Consider the following 25003-nt stretch of genomic DNA (forward strand, 5'->3'; position numbering starts at 1 on the left):
ACTCTACACACATCTACACACATCTACACATCTACACACTCTACACACATCTACACACTCTACACACTCTATACACATCTACACATCTACACACATCTACACATCTACACACATCTACACATCTACACACTCTACACACATCTACACACTCTACACATCTACACACATCTACACATCTACACACTCTACACATCTACACACATCTACACATCTACACATCTACACACATCTACACACATCTACACACATCTACACACATCTACACACTCTACACACATCTACACACATCTACACATCTACACACTCTACACACATCTACACACTCTACACATCTACACACATCTACACACATCTACACACATCTACACACATCTACACACTCTACACACATCTACACACTCTACACACATCTACACACATCTACACATCTACACACTCTACACACATCTACACACTCTACACATCTACACACATCTACACACTACACACATCTACACATCTACACACATCTACACACATCTACACACTCTACACACATCTACACACATCTACACATCTACACACTCTACACATCTACACACATCTACACACTCTACACACTCTACACACATCTACACACATCTACACACTCTACACACTCTACACACTCTACACACTCTACACACATCTACACACACTCTACACACTCTACACACATCTACACACATCTACACACTCTACACACTCTACACACTCTACACACATCTACACACATCTACACACATCTACACACATCTACACATCTACACACTCTACACATCTACACACATCTACACACTCTACACACTCTACACACATCTACACACATCTACACATCTACACACTCTACACACATCTACACACTCTACACATCTACACACATCTACACACATCTACACACATCTACACACATCTACACACTCTACACACATCTACACACTCTACACACATCTACACACATCTACACATCTACACACTCTACACACATCTACACATCTACACACTCTACACACTCTACACATCTACACACATCTACACACATCTACACATCTACACACATCTACACATCTACACACATCTACACACATCTACACACATCTACACACATCTACACACATCTACACACTCTACACACATCTACACACTCTACACACATCTACACATCTACACACATCTACACACATCTACACACATCTACACACATCTACACACTACACACATCTACACATCTACACACATCTACACATCTACACACATCTACACATCTACACACATCTACACACATCTACACACATCTACACACATCTACACATCTACACACTCTACACACATCTACACACATCTACACACATCTACACACATCTACACATCTACACACATCTACACACATCTACACACTCTACACATCTACACACATCTACACACATCTACACACTCTACACACTCTACACATCTACACACATCTACACACATCTACACACTCTACACACTCTACACATCTACACACATCTACACACTCTACACATCTACACACATCTACACACTCTACACATCTACACACATCTACACATCTACACACATCTACACACATCTACACACTCTACACATCTACACACATCTACACATCTACACACATCTACACATCTACACACATCTACACACATCTACACATCTACACACATCTACACACATCTACACACTCTACACATCTACACACATCTACACATCTACACACATCTACACACATCTACACATCTACACACATCTACACACTCTACACACATCTACACACATCTACACACATCTACACACATCTACACACTGTACACATCTACACACATCTACACATCTACACACATCTACACACATCTACACACTCTACACATCTACACACTCTACACACATCTACACACATCTACACACATCTACACACATCTACACATCACACATCTACACACTACACATCTACACACTCTACACACTCTACACATCTACACACATCTACACACATCTACACATCTACACATCTACACACATCTACACACATCTACACACATCTACACATCTACACACATCTACACACATCTACACATCTACACACATCTACACACATCTACACACATCTACACACATCTACACATCTACACACTCTACACACTCTATACACATCTATACACACATCTACACACATCTACACACATCTACACACATCTACACATCTACACACTCTACACACTCTATACACATCTATACACACATCTACACACTCTACACACCTCTATATACACATTTACACACTCTATACACACATCCATACACACACATCTACACACATCCACACACAGTCTACACACACAGACACACTCTACACACACTACACACATCTACACACATCCACACACTGTATACACACTGTATACACACACAACACACTCTATACACACACATCCACACACTCTATAAACACACATCTACATACTTTATACACACACACCCACACACACCCACACACACCGGGCCTCACTGATCAGTCTTTCAGTATAATCGTGCCTACGTGTTTTCACCAAACCAAAGTATGCTGAGAAACATCAGTTAGCTGTTAATTAGCATCATTAGCTGGCACATTTACATTTAGCCACACCCACAAAACTCCATAGAAGGCACAGAGAGCTGAACATGACACAGTGATGACTAATCTGTGAAAGAGAAACTGATCGATTACACATGAGTAAGGACATGAACATTTTTTTCCCAGCTAACTGGAATTTCCTGAACACACACACACACACACACACACACACACACACACACACACACACACACACACACACGCACAAACACTCCATTCATTTACATTCACCACCTGTTGATGTGCTGCTAATAATAAAATCACACACAGTGTCTCAGAAACACGATGAGTGAAAACGTGTGTGTGTGTGTGTGTGCGTGTGTGTGTGTGTGTGTGTGTGTGTGTGTGTGTGTGTGAGAGAGAGAGAGAGAGAGAGAGACCTGGCGACTCTGTCGAGTGCTGATTCCGATCGGTCGTGCTGAAGGATGGGATTATGTTTCTGCAGAGATTTCAACTTTAACCTTTTTTTTGGACTTTGGTTTGTTGTCTTGGGGAAACGTAGCCATACAACACACCGCACGACACTGACGGCCAAAGACGAGAAAGATTTAAAACCATAAAACAAACGCAAGACTGTACATCCAGTATATTTGATATTTCAATTATCGTGTTGTTGTTTTTTTTGTTTGTTTTTTGGTTCTGCTGTGTTTTTATTATTATAATTATTATCATTTTTTTTAAAGATTGTTCTACTTGACCATGACAGTTCTGTATATTACCTTGAAGAACGTGTAATGTTCAGTTTGAGGACGGTTTTATTTTTAAAGCATCTTATTGTACATTGTTGTACAATATCAGCTCACGATTGCATTCTGAAGGAAGTAAAAATATATTAAAATGATATTTATTTAAGTTAAAAGCAGAGATTGGTGGAAATGTGTCCTTGTTTTGGTCCTGTGATTGTGTGTTTTTTTTTTAATTAAAGTCATGATTTATTTATTTATTTATTTTTTAAATAAGAAAGAGAAAACACAATTGCATTTAAATTATGTTCACAGTGATGGATTGATATTGATGCTAAGATGAAAAAGTGCTAACGCTGAAGGAGACGAATGGATGGGGAAACCAGCGTGCACACACACACACACACACACACACACACACGCACACACACACGCAACCCGAACAGTAGTAACGACATGCTATGTTTGATTGAAACCCTGTGAAGCATGGCCTCTGCACAAGCGCTCCATAGTTCAGTAGTCAGTGCACTGCTGGTGGAGTCGGCCATTTTAAAGGCTGTCTCGGTCGCAATGTCCGTCCAGTGGACTGGAACGTTCGCTCCCTAAAAAATCCCACAATGCACCACAAAAACCAGGGAGCATCGATGCTCACTATGTTCTCTTACTGGGAATGACGTCGTGTTTTCTGAAGTTTCTCAGCTTAAAAAAATTAAAATGGCGGACGAACTCTCCTACGATCCTGAGTGAAGTACCGTGACAGAAACCTGTGGGATTACGCTGACAAATTTATATGGCGGATAATATCAGAACGACATCGCTCCTGCCTGTTGTTGATAAATGCCACTTGTGACGTTTTACAACGCGAGTACGTAGACGTGTCACCGGAAACCGACTCATCAGTGTCCCAGTGTGCAGTGCGCGGTGAGCGCCAGGGTCCTTACCAGCGCCCCAACTCGTGTGTGTGCACCATACATACCTAGGGAGCTGATCGAGACGCACCGGTAGACACTCTACTCTACAGGCCACTGTTGATCCTGTGGGTGGAGCTTCGTGAGCAGGAGTGGGAATGGGCCGTGGGCTCAAGAACTTCCAACATACGTCCAAATCCGTATTGTCGAATTTAACAGTCCTCTACTACTGCACCTTTTGATAACAAATAAACTCATAAATCTCACCGGGTTTCACCTTCTACCACAACTTTTATAAATATAAGCTGTGGTATGATGAATTAAATCTGAAGTACAGTACAGATTTACAGCCTGTATAAGATCACAGCAGTAGTCTTTAAAGTGTAAAGAGTATAAATATGTACTGTGTACCATAGCTGTTATGTGAGGTGACACTTCACTACTACTTTATCATAATTTCACAGTATTTATTATTATTTAAGTGAGTGATAATGATAATTTACAAATGGGTAATGGAAGCAGAAAAGCTGCTGTAAAGCTTCTGACATTCTTCCGTCATGTTCTTTGTTTAGAAACACTCTGACGCCATCATGTGGCCACACTGAGTTAATGCTGATGTTTAATTATATTTATAAAAAGTTGGATGCTGAAGAGAGCAGTGATTAAACAGCGGTGTTTGTGTGTCATTAGAAATGGCTTCAGTTGTGTGGGTTTAAAGGAGCAGTCTGCCAAGAGATTATATGGTCAAAAGTTTGTGCACCCGTGACCATCCTACCCCAGCACACGTACACACAGGGGTGTGATTATCAGGTGTCCAAATACAGTACATTTGGCCATATAGTGTATATAAAATCACAATCGGAAATGTATTATCTATAAGCTACATACATCAATCTTGATATCAGGTGGTCATAAACATGCATAAATTCTACATTAAGAAGTCATAGATTATTATTATTATTATTATTATTAGTAGTAGTAGTAGTAGTAGTAGTAGTATTATCATTATTATTAAAACTGAAAAACCACGATCTGATCTAAGTGTTAAACCCTCTTGACTTCTACCTCTTATTCTGAAATTAATTATTTAAAAAAGAAAAGAAAAAGTTAATTAAACAGATAATTGTGTATTTATTCCGATAGCGCCCGAGAGATGGCGCTGTTGGTAGTGTTTTTTAAAACGTCTAAAGACAAACGAAGAAGAAGAACGAGGATGTAGTACGTCATGCGTCATCACGCAGGTTGAAATTTGCGCGCGCAGCGTACTGACAGAAGGAAGCAGTCGGGGGTGAGACGCGTCTGTTTGTAAACAAAACTATTAAAAATATATATTGATATAAACGCTCTGTACACTTTAACATTATTAAGATTTATAATTATGCCGCTTCTGTAATGTCTGAGCGCGCGAGTTCACAGTGTCCGCTTTATTAGCTTCACTGGATAACTATTTATATAGCTAGCATAACTATTAGCATAGGGTTAGCCTGGAGCTTCCAGTTTATTTACTTTTAATGTTTACTCTTTAATTACTTTTAATGTTTGCTTAAATTTTTATTATTATTATTATTGTTGTTGTTGTAATTAGGGCATATGTTGCATATATTTGCATATGTTTTAAATATTTTTAAAGAGTTTAATATTTAAAATCCTATTTTTATGAAATTCTTATTTCACTCATTGAAAATAATAATTTTGTTTTGTGCACCATTAAAAACTCTCTCTCTCTCTCTCTCTCTCTCTCTCTCTCTCTCTCTCTCTCTCTCTCTCTCCCTCTCTCTCTCTCAGTCTATTAGAGACGGTAATCTGTAATGTCTAAGAGACAGGAGTTCCTGGAGTCTGTCCATCCGGACCGAGTGAAGGATTTTCTCCACTTCATTACACTACACGTATGTAGCTGACGTCTCTCACACTCTTTTTCTCTCTCTCTCACTCTCTCTCTCTTTCTCTCTCATCCTCTCTCACTCCCTCTCACTCTCTTTCTCTCTCTTTCTCTCTGTCTCACTCTCTCTCACCCACACTCTCTCTCTCTCTCTCACGTTCTCTCTCTCTCTCCTCTCAGCTCACGTCTGTCTCCAGCAACCGAGTACTACACATAACAGTTTCATTTATGATTTATAATGCACAGCCGATGATGCCGGTGTGTGTGTGTGTGTGTGTGTGTGTGTGTGTGTGTGTGTGGTTCAGAAAGATGCGTCGGAGCCGTTGGACCTGTCCGAGCTGGTTCAGGAGCTGCAGGTGAAGCAGCGGTTGGAGCTGTGGGGTAAAATGTCGGTGTTGCTGAGACACACACTGCACTCGTATCCCTCAGAGCGCTGGATCAGCCGCCTGGACCACGACCCGGACGAAGACGACATGGAGGTGGAGCAGTCCGCTGAGCTGGTGTGTTACACGCACACACACACACACACACACACACACACACACACACACAGACAGACGCACAGGAGGACTAGGAGGGAGGTGAATAGTATTCTCTAAGCACTCTCTGAGCTGTGTGTGTGTGTGTGTGGCCTCAGAAACACACCATGTCGGTGCTGGACGGTGTTACAGTGGTGTGTACGGTGTGTGTGGGTGTGATCCAGAGCGGAGACACGTACGACAACCTGCTGGACTGCGCTCACACACTCAACAGTAATTACACCCTTATCTTTATTCATCTTTATTAAACTTTATTAATGTTTATTCCAGGATTTTAACGCCTGATAATGTTGTTGTTGTGGTGCAGGTGTAGAGAGTTACCTGCCCGTGTCTGAGGTGCCACTCCAGAAGGCCATTCACTGGCTATTTGAGTGCTGGTGGAGGCGGGGCTTACAGGGGAAGGAGGAGCTCGGCTGGACCGCGTTCGTTGCTTGTTTGGAGAACACGGTTACGCTCAAGAAAACGGTACTGTGTGTGTGTGAGAGAGAGAGAGAGAGCAGTGCTAACATTACTGTCTGATACATTGTGCAGTGAAAAAGTGTCTGCTTTTTTGAGAAAAATAAGGATTTCTTCTGTTTTTGTGTACATCTCATACTAAATCAAAGATAAAACAAAGGCAGCCTGAGTAAACACTAAATACAATTTAATGATTATTCATCGAAGCATTAATGTTATCCAGCTCCAACCAGGCCTGATTACTGCAAACGCTGCTCAATCAAATCAACACTTATATAGACCTTTTTCACCAGCAGGGATCTGGTTAAAATCTCTTACCCAGTAACACACTATGCCAAAGCTGAAAGAAATTCCAGAAATGATGAGACGCGCCACAAATAGAACATCAGACCTACGGTCAAGCATGGTGGAGGAAGTGTGATGGTGTGGGGATGCTTTGCTGCTTCAGGGCCTGGACAGCTTGCAGTAATTGAGGGAAACATGCATTCTGCTCTCTACCAGAAAATCCTAATGGAGAATGTCCGGTCTCCAGTCTGTAAGATGAAACTCAAGCGTAACTGGATTATGCAGCAAGACAACGATCCAAATCACAGGAGTAAATCTTAATCCTAGATGTAAGTGAGAGACTGATCTCCAGATATCAGAAGTGTTTGGTTGCAGTTAAAAAGAAACTATTTTGTGTTTACTCGGGTTGTCTCTGTTTCACGTTGTGTTTCATTTGAAGATCTAAAACTATTTAGTATGAGAGAAACGCAACAAGCAGTCAGGATGGGGGCAAATACTTTTTCCCCAGCACTGTGTGATATGAATTGTATAATAATGAATAAATAAGTAAAGCTCTACTTTCACAGTTTTTATTCTACAATTACACTCTCAAGTAGTCTCTTCCTTCTCATCATCTTCCTCTTCCTGTTCTTCCTCTTGCTTCTGCTCTTCCTGCTCCTCTTGTTGTTCCTTTTCCTGTTCTTCTTCCTCCAGTTCTACTCTATTTTTCCTCTTCCTGTTCTTTTACCTCATCCTCCTCTTCCTCCTCCCCATCCTCCTGTTCTTCCTCTTCTTTCTCCCCCTTCAACTCCTCTCCCTCCATTTTTTTTAATATCAACAAAATGGTAAAGATTCAGTGAGTAAGTGCTAAAGCAAAACACCTGTGTGTGTAGGTGAGTGAGCTGAACCGTCTGTACTCTCTGCGTGAGGTGCTGCTCAGTGTGGAGTTTGACTCAGAGAGGGGTCAGTGCATCACCGACCCCCTGCTGCAGTGTTTCCTCAGCACCAACCACATCAAACGAGAGGAGGTGTGTGTGTGTGTGTGTGTGTGTGTGTGTGTGTGTGTGTGTGTGGTGGGACATACTCGTGTATATGAACTTACAATAACACAATATAACGGTTATAACATAAATCTCAAGCAGCTCCTGCTGAAATGAAACTTCGCTAAGCTGCGTGTGTGTGTGTGTGTGTGTGTGTGTGTGTGTGTGTGTGTGTGGTTTATTATCTCTCTCTCTGTCTCCCAGGGGAAGCGCTTCCTGGCATTCCTCTTCGGATGGGACGTTGGTTTCATCAAGATGATCCATGATACCATCAAGAACCAGCTGCAGTTTCTATCCAAGTGAGTGTGTGTGTGAGAGAGAGAGAGAGAGAGTGTGTGTGTGTGTGTGTGTGTGTGTGAGTGAGTGCTATACACACTAATGCAGTGGGGTTAGTGTGTGTGTGTGAGAGTGCTGTACACACTGATACAGTGGTGTTAGTGTGTGTGTGTGTGTGTGAGAGTGCTGTACACACTGATACAGTGGGGTTAGTGTGTGTGTGTGAGAGAGTGCTGTACACACTGATACAGTGGCGTTAGTGTGTGTGTGTGAGTGAGTGCTGTACACACTGATACAGTGGGGTTAGTGTGTGTGTGCTGTACACACTGATACAGTGGGGTTAGTGTGTGTGTGTGTGCTGTACACACTGATACAGTGGGGTTAGTGTGTGTGTGTGTGCTGTACACACTGATACAGTGGGGTTAGTGTGTGTGTGTGTGCTGTACACACTGATACAGTGGGGTTAGTGTGTGTGTGTGTGCTGTACACACTGATACAGTGGGGTTAGTGTGTGTGTGTGAGAGAGTGCTGTACACACTGATACAGTGGCGTTAGTGTGTGTGTGTGAGTGAGTGCTGTACACACTGATACAGTGGGGTTAGTGTGTGTGTGCTGTACACACTGATACAGTGGGGTTAGTGTGTGTGTGTGTGCTGTACACACTGATACAGTGGGGTTAGTGTGTGTGTGTGTGCTGTACACACTGATACAGTGGGGTTAGTGTGTGTGTGTGTGCTGTACACACTGATACAGTGGGGTTAGTGTGTGTGTGTGTGTGCTGTACACACTGATACAGTGGGGTTAGTGTGTGTGTGTGCTGTACACACTGATACAGTGGGGTTAGTGTGTGTGTGTGTGCTGTACACACTGATACAGTGGGGTTAGTGTGTGTGTGTGTGCTGTACACACTGAAACAGTGGGGTTAGTGTGTGTGTGTGCTGTACACACTGATACAGTGGGGTTAGTGTGTGTGTGCTGTACACACTGATACAGTGGGGTTAGTGTGTGTGTGTGTGCTGTACACACTGATACAGTGGGGTTAGTGTGTGTGTGTGTGCTGTACACACTGATACAGTGGGGTTAGTGTGTGTGTGTGTGTGCTGTACACACTGATACAGTGGGGTTAGTGTGTGTGTGTGTGCTGTACACACTGATACAGTGGGGTTAGTGTGTGTGTGTGTGCTGTACACACTGATACAGTGGGGTTAGTGTGTGTGTGTGTGTGCTGTACACACTGATACAGTGGGGTTAGTGTGTGTGTGTGTGTGCTGTACACACTGATACAGTGGGGTTAGTGTGTGTGTGTGCTGTACACACTGATACAGTGGGGTTAGTGTGTGTGTGTGCTGTACACACTGATACAGTGGGGTTAGTGTGTGTGTGTGCTGTACACACTGATACAGTGGGGTTAGTGTGTGTGTGTGTGCTGTACACACTGATACAGTGGGGTTAGTGTGTGTGTGTGTGCTGTACACACTGATACAGTGGGGTTAGTGTGTGTGTGTGTGCTGTACACACTGATACAGTGGGGTTAGTGTGTGTGTGTGTGCTGTACACACTGATACAGTGGGGTTAGTGTGTGTGTGTGTGCTGTACACACTGATACAGTGGGGTTAGTGTGTGTGTGTGTGCTGTACACACTGATACAGTGGGGTTAGTGTGTGTGTGTGTGCTGTACACACTGATACAGTGGGGTTAGTGTGTGTGTGTGTGCTGTACACACTGATACAGTGGGGTTAGTGTGTGTGTGTGTGTGTGTGAGTGCGGTACACACTGATACAGTGGGGTTAGAGAGTGTGTGTGTGTGAGTGAGTGCTGTACACACTGATACAGTGGGGTTAGAGAGTGTGTGTGTGTGAGTGAGTGAGTGCTGTACACACTGATACAGTGGGGTTAGAGAGTGTGTGTGTGTGTGTGTGTGTGTGTGTGTGTGTGAGTGAGTGCGGTACACACTGATACAGTGGGGTTAGAGAGTGTGTGTGTGTGTGTGTGTGTGTGTGTGTGTGTGTGTGTCTGTGTGAGAGTGAGTGCTGTACACACTGATACAGTGGGGTTAACGTGTGTGTGCGCGCGCGTGTGTTTGGCAGAGCCATGGCTGAAGACGTGGCTGAGATCTATTTCCGGGCGTGGAGGAAGGCGAGCAGTTCGTTCCTGGAGGAGATCGAGTCGTGTATCCAGGAGCTGATGCAGCAGGCCATCCTGCTGCACCGAACCTCACCTGTACAGCCCAGAGTGCGCCAGGTCTGTCTCTCACACACACACCCACACACAGTTCTCTTCAGTGGATTGGATTGGATTTCTAAGATCGTCTTTTTTCCGTCGTGTTTCCTGTTTTCCCGTCCACGTGTGATGACCTCACTTCCTGTGCTGCAGATTCTGACGTATTTCCACAAGCAGAAGTTCCGGCAGGGCGTGGACCAGATGCTGCATCGCCTCTACATGCCCATCCTGTGGAAAGCTCTGAAGGTAAGCTGAAGGACCAAGCTGAATGCTAACGCGCTACGCTGTAATGTGTCTATAATGAAGTGTGTGTGTGTGTGTAGGCGGTGAACGCGGAGGTACGAGCGAACGCCACCCTGCTCTTCACCGAGGCCTTCCCCGTCCACGACCCCAGCATGAGCAGCGACAGGGTGGACGAACTGGTGCAGAAACAACTCGACACACTCTTCGTGAGTCCTGCTGTCCATTTTCTCTCCTGGGATGACCTCACTTCCTGTCTCTGGGCCGTCCATCAGAACAGCGACGGCCATTTTATGTTTCAGAGACGTGTGTGTGTGAGAGTCAGGAGTAAATCAGTGTGTGCTGCTGGAGGACAATAATCAGGGGTGTGGTGGAGAGGACTTTCTCTTACCGCACTCACGCTGATCACTTTCCTACAACAGCACATCCCCCAGGGCTTTACTCCTCCTCCTCCTCTTCTCTCCTCTTCTCTCCTCTTCTCTCCTCTTCTCTCCTCTTCTTGCTGTTCTTATTCCTCTCTCCTCTCATTCTTCTCCTTCTGTTCTTCCTCCTCCTCCTCTTCTTCTTCCTTTTGTTCTTCCTCCTCTCTCCTCTTCTCTTTCTTCTCTACTTCTTCCTCTCCTCCTTGTTTCTCTTCTCATTCTTCTTTTCTTCTTCCACCTCCTCTTCTTCTCCATTTCTTCTTCCTTTCTTCCTCTCATCTTCTTTTTTTTTTTTCTTCCCCATTCCTCATTTTCTCTTTCTCTTATGAGGTTAATAAGAAAACCGCAGCTTGTCATGTTACAGAGGAACCACAGAGATGTGGGAAGACTGACAGGTGCAGCTTTTCCTCTGACACTGGAGACTCCTTCCATAAATGTGGTCAGAGCTGCTCTTATAGAAGCATAGTCAACTCCTCCTGACCAATCAGAGTCCAGAATTCTCCAGAGCAGTGGTGTAAGGGGATATAATCTCTGTGTGTGTGTGTGCAGGCCCTGCTGGAGGACGTGAGCCCCTCAGTGCGCTGTGCGGCCGTGTTAGGAGCGTGTTCAGTGGCGTCTCGGTGTTGGGAGCTGCTGCCCGGCTCCATCATCACCGACCTGCTGAAGAAGCTGCTGGAGCTCGCCTCGGACAGCAGCAGCCCCGACTGTCGCTGCGCCGTCTTCATGGTGACACACACACACACACACTCACACACACAATGTAAACTGTGAATAATGTGTAAATTAGATGTGTAATTCAGTATGGTTACACGTCGTGTGGAGTTGTGCTGATGAGACAGTGGGATCAGGTTGTGGAGTATAATAATCTGAGTGCGTGTGAGGTGTTTATTTTATAGTTATTCTGATGTTGTATAACGTGGCTATTACACTGTATGTTACTCTACTGTTTAACACTTTCCTCTATTATACTCTGGCTTTATTATATAGTGCTGTTAAATGATTTAAAATACATACATTTACAATAACTATTAGTAGCTACTTACACTGTCTTATTGTTTTTATACACTTTTATATTTCTTTCGTTTATTTTTTCATTCTAAGTGAAATAGTTTACATTTTTAAAAACTAACGTTTTAAAAGTGCTTTCCTCTTCTTTTCCTTCCTCCTCTTCTTTTTCTTCCTCCTCTTCTTCTTCTTCTTTTCCTTCCTCCTCTTCTTCTTCTTCTTCTTCTTCTTTTCCTTCCTCCTCTTCTTCTTCTTCTTCTTCTTCTTCTTTTCCTTCCTCCTCCTCTTCTTCTTCTTCTTCTTCTTCTTCTTCTTCTTTTCCTTCCGCCTCTTCTTCTTCTTCTTCTTCTTTTCCTTCCTCCTCCTCTTCTTCTTCCTCCTCTTCTTCCTTTTCTTCTTCTTTCCCTTCCTCCTCTTCTTCCTCTTCTTCCTCTTATACTTCCTCTTCTTCTTTTCCTTCCTCCTCTTCTTCCTCCTCCTCTTCTTCCTCTTCTTTTCCTTTCTCCTCTTCTTCTTCTTCTTCTTCTTCCTCTTCTTCTTTTCCTTTCTCCTCTTCTTCTTCCTCCTCCTCCTCTTCTTCTTCTTCCTCTTCTTCTTCTACCTCCAGTAATCCCTTTTATTTTTTATTTCAAGTACTGACAGAATTATCTAAAACAGACTAACGGTGGCTTAACGTGTGTGTGTGTGTGTGTGTGTGTGTGTGTGTGTGTGTAGTGCATGTCGATGATCCTGGATAACAGGATGAGCCACCCCCTGATGGAGAAGCTTCTCCCGGCACTGAAGCTGAGTCTCCACGACAAGTCGGAGAAAGTGCGTGCGGCCTTCGTCGACCTGCTGCTCAAGATCAAAGCCGTCCGTGCAGCCAAGGTGTGTGTGTGTGTGTGTGAGAGAGAGAGCGAGTAAGTAAATTTCTGTAGTGTAATGTGTGTGTGTGTGTGTGTGTGTGTGTTCAGTTCTGGAAGGTGTGTTCGATGGAGCACCTGCTGGGGCGTTTGGAGCAGGACTCGGTGTGTGTGTCGAAGCGCATCGTCAACCTGCTCTTCAGCTCCTTCTTCCCTCTGACTCAGCCCGAGACCGCGTGGTGCGAGCGCTGCGTCTCCATCGTCCAGATGAACCCCAGAGCCGCGCGCAAGTTTTACCGCTACGCCTACATGTACACCGCACCCACCAACATAGGTGTGTGTGTGTGTGTCTTCAGTGATTAAAATACAAAATGTTCCCAAGAGGACATGAACAAATTAACAGGGGGAGCTACTAGATTTTCTGTAGAAGTCCCTGCAGGTTAAAGAAGTTATGGTTGTTTTTGTATGCTTGTTTGTTTTGTTTGTTTACATCTGTTGTTGATGTAGTGAAACTGATGCTGATGATCCGTAAGTGTTTGAACACGTGCATCCAGAGGACGGCAGAAAACCCAGACGAGTCTGTCTGCAGCAACAAGGAGAACAACTCGGTACTGTTTCGGCTACCTCACACACACACACACACACACACACGCGTGTTTAGCGTCAAGGCCGGTATGCAAACAAATTTGGGAAACAACTATAAATAAATAAATATATAAAGTTTTGTTTGTGTATATGTATAAATATATATAAAATATTAAAATTAATATTAAAATATATATATATATATATATATATATATATATATATATATATATATAAGTGAATAAATATTTGAGATGAATCCTAACAAAAGGAAAAAAACAATCGAGTCACTTTATATGTAAACATTTGAAGCTTTCCAAATTCTTTCCAGTTCCTATCAGGATCTGATCCCCCGTTTTGTCCTGGTGTCGACCCGGTACTGGTACTGATTCTGGTACTTGTACTAATACAGAGTATGGGATCAGTGCCATCTCTATTAAATATATGAATTATACTAGAGCTGTATTGTAATTCGAATCACTCCTGATGTACAGTAACACCGCTAAATTCACGATTTCTTTTTTTTTCCTGAAAATTAGCCATAAACATGCATCAATCTGGCCTCGTTACTCCGAAGTTGTTCTCTAGTTTAAAACCGATCGAGATGAAATCATAGATTAGATATTAGATTGGATATAATCGAAGTAGAGCAGTGTGTAAACGGTACACGCCGAACGTCTGAACCTATAAGTAAATAAATGCGAATAAAAAGTGAGACATGGCAAAAGACAGTGCTGTGTGTGGTTAGCGTCGTTGTTAAACGTACGTGTGTGTGTGTGTGTGTGTGTGTGTGTGTGTGTGTGTGTGTGTAGGTGCTGGAGGACGTGCTGTCGGTGAAGGACACGTCGGTCATGGCGAGTCTGTTGGAGCTGGTGGTGATTCTGTGGAGGAGCGTACAGAAATCCCTGCAGCTCAACCAGGAGGCTCTGCAGTACACCACCGCCAAGTTCGCCTCCGTCCTGCCCGAGTACCTCCGCGTCTTTCAGGTCTTTCATCATCATCGTTATTATTATTCATATTCTACCTGAGCAGTTTATATTTCCCTGGCTCAGTAATAAGCTCCGCCTCCGCTGCTCTCAGCTCTGCCCCCCCTTTTTTTCCTTAGAAGGAAACCACAAGGCGTGTCGGCGTGGAACGAGCACCGCGTCCGTCTAGAGGTTGTTTACGTTGTAAACATTATGAAACGTTCCTTTAGCGCCCATTCCAGATGTTTGTTTGAGACCGGCCGCCAGAGGCGGAGCTTATTTCTGGGTCAGGAATAAGCCTGGAATGAAGAGAGATTTTTAGTCTGTTTATAATTAATTTTTTCTTATTCAGTTCTAAACACACTATTTACATTTACACGTGAATCAGAATAACAGATTATTTTTAATCATGTTTATAATATTTAAATTAGGACACTGATGATGTATTGTGGACACTAGAGGGTGCTGATCACTCACGGTGTGGTTTCCTTATATATATATATATATATATATATATATATATATATATATATGTGTGTGTGTATATATGTATATATGTGTATATTCATATAGCGTGTGTGTGTGTGTTCCAGGACGAGCGAAGTACAGCCGCACTCATCCGCCTGGCGTCTCTGCTTCCTGTGTCCGCTGTTCCAGCTTTCCGGTTTGTCTGACGTTCCACAACACACACACACACGTTCATACGTAACGTTTACACACTGTGCTCACTCTCGTGTGTGTGTGTGTGTGTGAGACAGGAGTAAAGTGTCGGCTCAGCTGAGGAGGTTGAACAGCGGCTCGGCCGTGTCTCTGTACAGTCAGCTGATCGAGTGTATGTGTGGTTGGGGTCAGGTGAACCAGGTGTTGGACCTGGCAGTGCAGTGGCTCACCGAGGCCACGCCCCTCAACACGGTACTCACTCAACACACCGAACACAACCATAACTCCGGTTTAAGGTCTGAGTAGAGGACCTCGGTGTGTCTGAAGCTGCTGGTGTAATTATTTAAATTCTCTGTACACCCCCTCCCCAGGTGGATGCGAGTGGGGGTGACCCCCGGAGGGTGCAGTTCAAGGAGCCGGAGGTGGAGGCAGAGCCGGAGATGGGGTTAGATTACGTGGAGTACATGCTGTCGAGACCTCACTCTCGGGACAGTGTGTTGAGTCTGAGTGTGGATCAGCTCACACCCCTGCTCACAGCCCTCACTGCCTGGAAGGTCATCAACACACACTCATACGCACACACACACACACACATACTCGACTGTAATGTGAAAAGAGAAAGAACAGTAAATAACGTCATAATGCAATGATTTTGATGATAAGTGTGAAACTGAAGTGTGTGTGTGTGTGTGTGTAGGCGGTGCTGTTCTCCTCTCTGAGTGAGGGAGAGGTCAGTGAAGCGGTCACAGAGACGGCACTCCGAGCTTTTGGCTTACACAGTCGTCTCACCGTCCACCTTCAACACAAAGTGAGACTCCTAACACACAAACACACACATCTGTCTCTTTATTCTTCTAATTTCTCTATTTATCTGTCCTTCTGTTTGCTTTTACTGTATTATAAATGGAGACATTTCTGTAGTGGCTTTTACTTACTATCATATTACATTCACAGTGTGTACACTACCTCTCTGTCGGAGTGTCTGTTTGTCTGTCTGTCTGTCTGTCTGACTGTGTGTCTGTGTGACTGTCTGTCTATTAAAGTCACACCATTTACACTTCACTTATTTATTTATTTCTCCGTCTACTGAACTGTATGTCCCATTCATCTTTCTGATCTGATCTGATCTGAATATGACTTCCTCCTCCTGTCTGTCAGCACCCGGAGGGGCAGAGCTTCCGGACCATGCTGGAGGAGTCCATGGACTGGGTGGAGAAGAGGGTCCTCCCGTTCCTGGTTGCCCCTGGCGACAGTGTCTGTGAGCAGCAGCTGAGTCTGAGCAGGAGAATTGTGGAGGTGAATGAGAATCCGAGCAGACGTGCTTGCGTTAGTTCCTGTCGGTGTTGGTGATCGCAGCGCCCACGTCCCTCAGTCTGTGGTGCGTTAGACCTGTGGGCGGTGTGGCTGCTACAGGGCCTGCGTCATGTGGGGAAAGAAACGTCTCCTAAAAATACAGCACAGGCTGTGGAATAGAAAGGATAAACGTGATGATCTTCACAGGATGATGATGTGGAAATCACAGTAATTTAAATACGTATAATTAATACTCTCTGTATTTACACCTGGGGTTTATTTCAACACTACTGACTCACATCTCATCCCTCAAACCCCATCAGATCACTCGGGTCAGATCACAGTACATCTCTCTTCTTCTCCTCTTTTTCTTTCTGCTTTCCTGCTCTTCCCACGTTCTTCACCTGCTCTTCCCACGTTCCTCACCTGCTCTTCCCATGTTCTTCACCTGCTCTTCCCATGTTCTTCACCTGCTCTTCCCATGTTCTTCACCTGCTCTTCCCACGTTCCTCACCTGCTCTTCCCATGTTCTTCACCTGCTCTTCCCATGTTCTTCACCTGCTCTTCACCTGCTCTTCCCATGTTCTTCCCATGTTCTTCACCTGCTCTTCACCTGTTCTTCCCACGTTCCTCACCTGCTCTTCCCACGTTCTTCACCTGCTCTTCCCATGTTCTTCACCTGCTCTTCCCATGTTCTTCACCTGCTCTTCACCTGCTCTTCCCACGTTCCTCACCTGCTCTTCCCATGTTCTTCACCTGCTCTTCCCATGTTCTTCACCTGCTCTTCCCATGCTCTTCACCTGCTCTTCCCACGTTCCTCACCTGCTCTTCCCACGTTCCTCACCTGCTCTTCCCATGTTCTTCACCTGCTCTTCCCATGTTCTTCACCTGCTCTTCCCATGCTCTTCACCTGCTCTTCCCACGTTCTTCACCTGCTCTTCCCATGTTCTTCACCTGCTCTTCCCATGTTCTTCCCATGTTCTTCACCTGCTCTTCCCATGTTCTTCCCATGTTCTTCACCTGCTCTTCCCATGTTCTTCCCATGTTCTTCACCTGCTCTTCCCATGTTCTTCCAATGTTCTTCCCATGTTCTTCCCATGTTCTTCACCTGCTCTTCCCATGTTCTTCACCTGCTCTTCCCATGTTCTTCCCATGTTCTTCACCTGCTCTTCACCTGCTCTTCCCACGTTCCTCACCTGCTCTTCCCATGTTCTTCACCTGCTCTTCCCATGTTCTTCACCTGCTCTTCCCATGCTCTTCACCTGCTCTTCCCACGTTCCTCACCTGCTCTTCCCACGTTCCTCACCTGCTCTTCCCATGTTCTTCACCTGCTCTTCCCATGTTCTTCACCTGCTCTTCCCATGCTCTTCACCTGCTCTTCCCACGTTCTTCACCTGCTCTTCCCATGTTCTTCCAATGTTCTTCCCATGTTCTTCCCATGTTCTTCACCTGCTCTTCCCATGTTCTTCACCTGCTCTTCCCATGTTCTTCCCATGTTCTTCACCTGCTCTTCACCTGCTCTTCCCACGTTCCTCACCTGCTCTTCCCATGTTCTTCACCTGCTCTTCCCATGTTCTTCACCTGCTCTTCCCATGTTCTTCACCTGCTCTTCCCATGCTCTTCACCTGCTCTTCCCACGTTCCTCACCTGCTCTTCCCATGTTCTTCACCTGCTCTTCCCACGTTCCTCACCTGCTCTTCCCATGTTCTTCACCTGCTCTTCCCACGTTCCTCACCTGCTCTTCCCATGTTCTTCACCTGCTCTTCCCATGTTCTTCCCATGTTCTTCACCTGCTCTTCCCATGTTCTTCACCTGCTCTTCCCATGTTCTTCACCTGCTCTTCCCATGTTCTTCCAATGTTCTTCCCATGTTCTTCCCATGTTCTTCACCTGCTCTTCCCATGTTCTTCCAATGTTCTTCCCATGTTCTTCGCATGTTCTTCACCTGCTCTTTCCATGTTCTTCCAATGTTCTTCCCATGTTCTTCACCTGCTCTTCACCTGCTCTTCCCATGTTCTTCCCATGTTCTGCTTTTCTTGTAATCTTTTTTCTTCTTGTTATTCTTTTGTTCTTCCCACGTTGTCTTCAAGCTCTTCCTGTGCTCATATCTTTCTCATTGGATGCTTTACTCCTAATCTTTCCCCTGCTTGTCCAATGTCTTATTCGTCTGCTCTCATACTTTTACTCTGCTTTCCCCTGCTCATCTCCCGCTACTTTCTCTCTTTCCTTAATAATTTCCTTAATCTCTCCCCCTCTGCCCCCCTCCTGGGACAGATCTGCCTGTATGTGTGTAAGGACACCGTGCAAGTCGCTCTGGGAGACGGCGATTTTAACGACCACGTGCTCCAGCTTTGCTCCCGCGTGGTGTTGTCTGGTGAGTGATGTCATCGTTACACCACATCGTCACTCGGCTAGTTAACCACTATATTACACTGCAAAAGTATACTGTTGCCATGACGATATGTCCAAACGCGTGTCTCCATGTCCCTTTCAGAGAAAGGCTACATGTGCGTCCCTGTCCTGCTGTCCCTGCTGACCGAGGTGGCTCAGGACTGCGTTTCCCACGATGCCGAGGGACAGGAAGAGCAGCTGTCTGTCACCCTGGGCATCATCGCCAACATTTTCCAGAAAGTTCTGGAGGTCATGTCACACCGTCTACGCAAAGATAAAGAGGAGGGACAGGAGGTGAGTGTCTCTGTCTTTCTGTCTCTCTGTCTGTGTGTGTGTGTGTGTGTGTGTCTTTCTGTCTGTGTGTGTGCCTGTCTTTCTGTCTGTCTGTCTGTGTGTGTGTGTGTGTGTGTGTGTGTGTGTGTGTGTGTGTGTCTGTCTTTCTGTCTGTGTGTGTGTGTGTGTGTGCCTGTCTTTCTGTCTGTGTGTGTGTGTCTGTGTGTCTCTGTTTTTCAGTCTGTGTGTGTCTGTCTTTCTCTCTGTGTCTGTGTCTGTTTTTCTGTCTGTGTGTGTCTGTCTTTCTGTCTGTGTCTGTGTCTGTTTTTCTGTCTGTGTGTGTCTGTCTTTCTGTCTGTGTCTGTGTCTGTTTTTCTGTCTGTGTGTGTCTGTCTTTCTGTCTGTGTCTGTGTCTGTTTTTCTGTCTGTGTGTGTCTGTCTTTCTGTCTCTGTGTGTGTGTGTGTCTCTGTTTTTCAGTCTGTGTGTCTGTCTTTCTGTCTGTGTGTGTGTGTCTGTTTTTCTGTCTGTGTGTGTGTGTCTGTTTTTCTGTCTGTGTGTGTGTCTGTCTTTCTGTCTGTGTGTGTGTGTGTGTCTCTGTTTTTCTGTCTGTGTGTGTCTGTCTTTCTGTCTGTGTGTGTGTGTGTGTCTGTTTTTCTGTCTGTGTGTGTGTCTGTTTTTCTGTCTGTGTGTGTGTGTCCATCTTTCTGTCTGTGTGTGTGTGTGTCTCTGTTTTTCTGTCTGTGTGTGTCTGTCTTTCTGTGTGTGTGTGTGTGTGTGTGTGTGTGTGTGTGTGTCTCTGTTTTTCTGTCTGTGTGTGTGTCTCTGTCTTTCTTTCTGTCTGTGTGTGTGTGTGTGTATGTGTGTGTGTCTCTGTTTTTCTGTCTGTGTGTGTCTGTCTTTCTCTGTGTGTGTGTATGTGTGTGTGTGTGTGTGTGTCTCTGTTTTTCTGTCTGTGTGTGTGTCTCTGTCTTTCTTTCTGTCTGTGTGTGTGTATGTGTGTGTGTGTGTGTGTGTGTGTCTCTGTCTTTCTTTCTGTCTGTGTGTGTGTGTGTGTGTCTCTGTTTTTCTATGTGTGTGTCTCTGTTTTTCTGTCTGTGTGTGTCTGTCTTTCTGTCTGTCTGTCTGTGTGTGTGTGTGTCTGTTTTTCTGTGTGTGTGACTGTCTTTCTGCCTGTGTCTGTTTTCTGTGTCTCTGTTTGAGTCTCTGTCGCTCTCTTTCTTTCTCCTCTCTGTATGGTTCTCTCCATTTCTGTCAAATTCAAAAGGTTGCTCTCTGCCCCCCCCCCCCCCCCCCTCGATGTCTGACATTTCTTTCTGAAAGTATTCTGTTCACATTATTTTTGATTTTACACTGTTTTAAACTCTGTGTGTGTGTGTGTGTGTGTGTGTGTGTGTGTGTGTGTGTGTGTGTAGTTGTGCTCCTCCTCCAGAGACGCCCTGCACAACTTCCTGCTGGTGTCTCAGTCGGTGTCTGAGAGGTCAGAGGTCATGACTGGGATTTTCTCGTCTCTGTGTGCCGCCATCATCATCGACATCAGCATAACTCTCCAGAAGGTGTGTGTGTGTGTGTGTGTGTGCGCGCGCACACGCGAGAGAGAGAGAGAGAGATTCCCCTCAGGACAGTCATTTATATTGATATAAATCTATGTAATATTTATGTTTGTGCGTGTGAGGAGATGAAATATTTCATCGTGGATTAATTTCCTCCTGGTTGATTAATATTCATGAATGATTAGTGTGTGTAGTAGTGCTGAGTAATAACGGGTGTTAATAACAGTGGTGTAGGGCTGGTCTTTCGTTTCTCCCGTGTCAGTGGCTCCATCATGGCGATGGTGTTGACGTTAGTCGACAGATGGAAGTCGGTATTTCTCGGGTTTGTCTGTAAAATCACGCGTCCGGATGAATGCCGTAAAGACTAAAGTACAGGGTTCTGAGGCGAGAGTGAACCGAGCCGTCTTTTCTCCACACACATCCTCTTTAATTCTCCTCAGACGGCTCTTATTCTCTTCACCTCGTGAGCCCCTCTAAGCCCCGCCCCCTTCCACCATCTCATATTAGTAATCTCTCGTCTCGGTTTTCCATCACCCTCGATTTCTCTCACGGCACTCGCACTTCAGTCAAATGATGCGAGATCTATCCGTATACGTCCGTTATAGCCAACATCGGACACGCACATGAAGACCATCGGTTAACTAGATGAATTAGGGATGCCGTTGGAGTGTTTCAGCTGTTATTTTTCAGGTCAAAAATGAAGTGTCCGACGTGTCGAACCTAACAGTCGACGAATAATTTGACTGGTATTTAGAAAGCGGTTCAAAACACAGAGGTACACGCGCGTTTGAGCAGCTCAGTCGATCCCATCACAGGAGAAACTGTAGTGTTTGTACACACAGGGGTTTATGGTCACCACCAGGTGTGTGAGAAGCCACACCCCTTTTTTTTTTTTTTTTTTTAGAAAACTTTACATGAAGACTTATTAATAACTTCTCACAACTGGAAGTTCAGGACTCACTGCACTGAAAGCCAAGTGCTGACTATTACAATTAGCTTTACTTGCTTTTGCGTGAATTCTAAATAAATATAAGAAAGAAATCGACTTTTATTGAAAAATAAGTTGAGAGTAAACAAGAAATACTGTATGTGTTTTTTTTTTTGTTTTTTTTTAAATGCCGGTGTGTTTCTACATCTAGTAATGTGACTTACAATAACAGCTAAACAACATGTCATGTGTAACACGCACACACACATCGTGATGTAATAAATCTGTGTGCACGAGAGATTTTTTTTAATCCTTCTTTCTTGTATTTAGATTTCTGATCCTGAAGAATTGTCGACTCCTGAGACTGTAACAGATCTGCCTCCGCTCTCGAGCACCATCATGTCTGCCATCCTCAAATCACCTGCAGTAACCAGGTCACACACACACACACACACACACACACTTTGACTAATAATTTCCAGTGAAACCTCCCGGAATAAGAAATGAACAGATGAGGCTGAGGCTTATACGGCATTTTGGCCCCGCCCATTATCCTTTAGCGATCATTTTCTTCAGCTAGCGTTTAGCTATGAAGATGGAGGAGGCGTGTAATTGCCCTGCTCTCTCTAGGGGCCGTATTCAGAGTTGAGCTAATCGTCTGTAATACCTACAGACATGAGAGACACAAATGGGGGCGGAGTTTCCATTCGAAAACAGAGGCGTGTCTCAGCTACTTGAACTAAACGTGTTTTTCTTGCGACTCCAGTACCACCGTGACCGTATGATGTCGCTGTGAAATTTTCGCTTTAAATACGCTCAACTGTTTAAGGAATGTCATCGGAGACCAATATTAAATGCGTAAATATGACTCATTTATGTTGATTAATTATTCAAATCGGCCGTTTAAACCGCCCGGAGATCAGAGGAGGTCCTAATGAGAGACGCTGCTCATCTGGAGGAGTGAATATTTTCTGGATGAGTGAGCTGTAAGTGTAGCAGATGAGTGCTCGGTCAGCTTATCCTTCAAACCGCGGACATGTTTTCTTCATTTATCCGACAAAACAAAATGGCGGATTAAAAGTGCGGTGGTTTGATTTGTTGTCATTACGAAATGAATGTATTAAATGTGATAGTCTGTTTGTGTCAGTGTGTATGAATGAGGCAAATAGGACTTCTCGATCAGACTGTGGTACGTATCGGGTTTTTATTATTTTTATTGTGTGTACGTTTCCTGGTCCTGATCGTCTCTAGGAGCTTCTTGTCTGAGATGAGCTCGACGGTCGACTCAGAGGCCATCGACAGCATCGGCGGACTCGCGGCCATCGCGCACGTTCTGACCATCGTGAGGACAAGTGAGTGTGCTGATCTCACACACTCACACACACACACACACACACACACACACACATTGTAATATGTTAATCAACACCCTCCGACCAATCAGAATCCAGAATCCATGCTGATTCGCATGAGTTTTTTTTACGAGGTGAGTTATTGTGACTTTTGTGCAGCGGAAAAGTTCAGCGCTGATGTAAAGCGGATCAGTGTGTCGGTGCACAGACAGATCCTGCAGAACTACGGCGTCACAGCGGACGACTCGGCACACAGGTAACACACGCACGCACACAGACACTTACAAGTCTGTTTAACACAGGCGTACGATGTACATTGTGTGATCCAGAATATTTCTCCATTTTGTCACATCTCTCTCTCTCATTCAGAGTTATCTACAAGAACGCAGTGGGGGCGCTGAGCGAGCTCTTGATGCCGTGAATCTGCGGGTCGTCTTTATGAAAACGTGGCAAGGGATCATGATTTTGCTATGCATATATATATATATTTTTTTTTATTCTTTCTTACCTGTCCTTTAAATTGCTTTTCACTGTGTCTTCATTATACAGCACTTTGTGTATCAGTGGGAACAACGTGGGCGCTAATCACAATAACCAGTAATATCTTCTTCGTTACAGACTCATTTTGCTGAAATGGTGGGGAAAAAAGCAGTGGTGAAATTGTGTATCTATAATGAATGTTTTTCAGGCTGATATTAAGTGTAACGTGGAACCGAATGATAATGACACATCTATCTCAATAAATTTTCGGAGGTTTTATACAGATTTACGGCTTTGCTGTACCTTTTAACGGCTTCTTTGCGTGTTGCTACGGCGATGCCACGGACGCCTGATCAAACGATGGACAGAACAGAGCAAGAAAAATTCACTGAGAAGATGGTGGGGAAAAGGGGGTGGTCACATACTTTCACTTCGTACTTCCACTTTATCTAGGTGACCTCTGACCTTTTGAATTCGTGAGCCTCGGTCTTCTGAGCCAATAGCCAACGAGTGGGCGGGACCAATAAGAGCAGGGATCGTGAAAGATACGACGACGAGCCCATTATTCAGTCTGCTGAAGAAGCCGAGATGAAGTTGCAGGATGTACTGGACACTTTTTTTAAAAAAAGAAAAGTTTTTGGAAATGGGTGATACGCAAACTTTCCTGATGTAAAGTGATGAACGTGAACAGCGTGTGTTAGACAGGTACACATTCCTCCGCCTGCTCCCTCACTGAACCAGATCATCTGAGATGCCCATCAGGCGTTATATGGTAATGATACTGAGACCGAGGCATTCGGTTCCCTACTCCGTGTAGACCTGCTCTACATAAGGTGCAAAATAATGGCTCCTGCGCCCTATGTAGGGCCCTAGACGTTCAACAAGGAGCCGTTTGAGATTCAGATTCCTATATAAGTGCTAAATAATCGTTTCTACACCCTATTTACTGCACTAGGTGTCTAAAACGGAGCCATTTGAGCTTCAGACTCCTGTATAAATGCAAAATAGTGACTCATGCACCCTATTTAGTGCACTGGGCATCCAGAGCTACAAATACCAGTCGATTTTAGTGCAGAACCCGTCTGCGGGTGAGGACCCGTCTGCG

The 25003-nt window shown here is 44.6% G+C and overlaps 1 protein-coding gene across 1 annotated transcript; it reads left to right on the forward strand.

Annotated features, from left to right (window-relative positions):
• The first annotated feature begins 5446 nt into the window (after positions 1-5446).
• Positions 5447-24183, forward strand: ncapg2 (non-SMC condensin II complex, subunit G2). The gene is made up of 27 exons (XM_017473021.2): positions 5447-5526; positions 6024-6124; positions 6423-6617; positions 6755-6869; positions 6964-7121; positions 8270-8404; positions 8621-8715; positions 10780-10933; positions 11066-11158; positions 11236-11361; positions 12124-12300; positions 13294-13446; positions 13533-13755; positions 13929-14029; positions 14819-14992; positions 15565-15635; positions 15730-15883; positions 16003-16185; positions 16329-16439; positions 16790-16927; positions 19198-19297; positions 19418-19608; positions 21001-21141; positions 22397-22500; positions 23318-23418; positions 23578-23674; positions 23788-24183. Exons 2-27 carry the CDS (start codon positions 6047-6049, stop codon positions 23837-23839), a joined length of 3420 nt encoding a protein of 1139 aa, XP_017328510.1. The 5' UTR covers positions 5447-5526; positions 6024-6046; the 3' UTR covers positions 23840-24183.
• Positions 24184-25003: the final 820 nt, after the last annotated feature.

This window comes from Ictalurus punctatus, chromosome 7 (genome assembly GCF_001660625.3).
Source record: "Ictalurus punctatus breed USDA103 chromosome 7, Coco_2.0, whole genome shotgun sequence".
Classification (NCBI taxonomy): Eukaryota; Metazoa; Chordata; class Actinopteri; order Siluriformes; family Ictaluridae; genus Ictalurus; species Ictalurus punctatus.

Bases quoted from the DNA above. Each gene is read 5' to 3' on its own strand.
- ncapg2 (XM_017473021.2), top strand. From the start codon at position 6,047: ATGTCTAAGAGACAGGAGTTCCTGGAGTCTGTCCATCCGGACCGAGTG. The intron at 8,716-10,779 runs GTGAGTGTGTGT...TGTGTTTGGCAG, and splicing joins CAGCTGCAGTTTCTATCCAA to AGCCATGGCTGAAGACGTGG. The intron at 13,756-13,928 runs GTGTGTGTGTGT...TTGTTGATGTAG, and splicing joins CACCGCACCCACCAACATAG to TGAAACTGATGCTGATGATC.